Source organism: Cornus florida, unplaced genomic scaffold, assembly GCF_030987335.1.
Source record: "Cornus florida cultivar Cherokee Brave unplaced genomic scaffold, ASM3098733v1 CherokeeBrave_3.0.0_Hap2_Chr11, whole genome shotgun sequence".
Taxonomy (NCBI): Eukaryota; Viridiplantae; Streptophyta; class Magnoliopsida; order Cornales; family Cornaceae; genus Cornus; species Cornus florida.
Genome location: NW_026775581.1, coordinates 46191307 through 46193884, shown reverse-complemented (window position 1 = coordinate 46193884; position 2578 = coordinate 46191307). Strand labels below are relative to the sequence as shown.

General features: G+C 37.8%; 1 protein-coding gene across 1 annotated transcript; it reads right to left on the bottom strand.

Annotated features, from left to right (window-relative positions):
• Positions 1 to 1572: 1572 nt before the first annotated feature.
• LOC132286992 (uncharacterized) lies at positions 1573 to 2296 on the bottom strand. Its single transcript, XM_059789451.1, has one exon. It carries the CDS (start codon positions 2294 to 2296, stop codon positions 2093 to 2095), a length of 204 nt encoding a protein of 67 aa, XP_059645434.1. The 3' UTR covers positions 1573 to 2092.
• Positions 2297 to 2578: the final 282 nt, after the last annotated feature.

Here is a 2578-nt window from a genome sequence, read left to right as displayed (position 1 = left end):
ACTCCCTTACCATGTCTTCTGGCATCTGGGCCTTCAATCCTTTGATCTGTTCGTCCACTTCTCTCCTGAAGCTTGCTAGGATATTGTTACCAGTCAAATGCTGAAGATACTCTTTTGGCAATAGAGTATTGCGTTTCTCAGATTCGGCGTGATCTTCAAAGCCTTGTGTTCGCGTATGACATAGCACTCCCAATGTTGATTCTATCGTAACTTTGGAATGATTGGCCGCATCGTTTACATTCTATTCAGGTGTTGTTCAAGGTGCGTCAGGGTTTGGAGGGACCCTAAATTGTTGAGGATTGTTGTTGTCATCTTGAACAGCTGGGCTGGGGGGCAGTTTGGCTATTCATTCTCCCATTCGTGTTGCTGACCCTGGGGATCTGCCGATTGGTAGCTGGGGGAGGAGGCATGTTGGCCAACTAAATGACGGCTTTGAGCTCTTCATTCTCTTACTGCAGGGCATTGATATGAGCGGCATTTGCCTCGCTAGCTTGTCTCGAAGTATTGATTTGTTGAGCACTGGCCTCGCTTGCCTGTCGTATGGTATTGAATTGTTCCTGCATCTCCTCACGTATTTTTTGTATGATTTCTAGCTACTTCATTTGAGCGGCGTCTGATCCCGTTGCCATTCCATAACGATGTCGCATGTATTAAAGGATTCAACAATGGTGGTGAGAGGCTTCTAATCCTTTCCCACATTAGGTGCTAAAGTGTAAGTGTACAAAATTTTGGCTCGAATATGATGATTCGACCCGAAGGATTAAACACTCAATTAAGAACAAGCACAAACAAAAGAGTATAAGAATGGAAATGAGATCAAGGAAGAACAATGGCAAATAACAAAGTGAATCAGATGCCTTTCTCTGGGCTTTGTATTTATACTGGTTACAGTCAGAATTCTTAGGGACCGTTATGGGCCGTTACAGATATTGCTTTGAATGTTTATTATTGCACATCATTTATCCTAGGCATTACTGCCAGTTATATTTGGCTGCTATCTAGGTTAGGCTTGATGAGGCGGCACATGATCTTAGAAGTGCTCCTAGTGTTGGGCCTTTCCTTGCTGGCCTCTTTGGGGCAATTTATTGCCTTAAGGTCATTTCTGGTATTGGGTTTCTATTTGTTGGGCTGCTTTATTTGGTTGGGCTTCTTTATTTACTCTGTTGACATGTGGCGTCTCCTGAGTAGTGAGAAATTTCCTTCCACACATTACTTTTATTTGTGAGTAAAAATTGTGAAATTTCACCATTTAAAGTAATAATTTTAATTAATTTTTTGAAAAAAATGGTGAAATTACATTACACCAAAAAATGCATTAGAGAGGATTAATGTTCACAGTTGAAAACTACCATGTATATAACACATATCATTGTTACTAGTAAGAAGTTTTACATAGGGGTGCACACGGTTTAGATCGGAACCGTTCACGACGGTTCCTTGAAAATAGAACCGAAACAGGAACCGTATAGTATGGAACCGAACCGTAGAAACGGTTCGGTTCCATGAGAACCGTTAACTGTTTGGTTTTTTTCCTTTAAGGATTAGGTATAAAGGTTTTAGAATTATGTTCATCCATGGTAAAAGCAAAAGAAAATGACTTCTCTATAATTACACTACCATAGTTAGCCATCTACAAAATTCAAAACTAAATCAATGTGATTTAGGCTACCTTTGATAAGGAAAATTTAAAACAGACTCCAACACAGTCCAATACTAGTAATCATTAATACCCCTTATTTCTATAAATCATACTTCTCAAAAAAAAAAACAAAAACAAAAACAAAAAAAACAAAAAAACAAGTGATAGAATTAAAAAAGAATACTAAACTTCAAGATACACCAAAGTAATATTTTACCAAAAAAGTATTTCATCATCAATATATTCATACCTATGTATCCTATGATTCATATATATATACATATACATAAATAAAAAATTAAAAAAAAAAAAAAAAAAAAAAAGATGAGCAAACAAACCAAACAAATTAAAGTAGTAGTCATTAATCATCAGGCTAACCCATTTGAGATCGGTCTCCAATTGTTCTGATGAGGAGAGAACCACTATCTTCATCGCTTCAATCTACAAATAGTCTTAGTATTTGACGACCAAACGCCTAGCACGCATACTGCAATAGTACTTTTTCTTGGTCCTAAAATATAGAGGCAGGAAACAGAACCTCCATTGACTCTCAACGTCCTTGGCATGTATCATCCCTCCATAGTACGGACACGACCCTGGTGCCGATTGCCTAGATATCACCCTTTCGTCCTCATCACACACGAACACCAAACACATCTTTCACTTTCTCTGTCTAAGTTGCTTTTCTTTGAAATACAAACACAACTTTTACTCAGGCGAGGGCGATGAGAGGTCAGACTTCAGAGGAGGCGAGGGTTAGCTTAGGGTTTGTCACTTCGTCTGTTTAGATGAGAGATTGAGAGGAGGCAAGGACTGAGAGAGTGAGAGATTTAGGGCAAAAAACTAAAAAAATAGGTTTTTTATACTTCTTTTTTAGTATAAAATTAAATATATAATACATATATATATATATATGTGTGTGTGTGTGTGTATACAGTT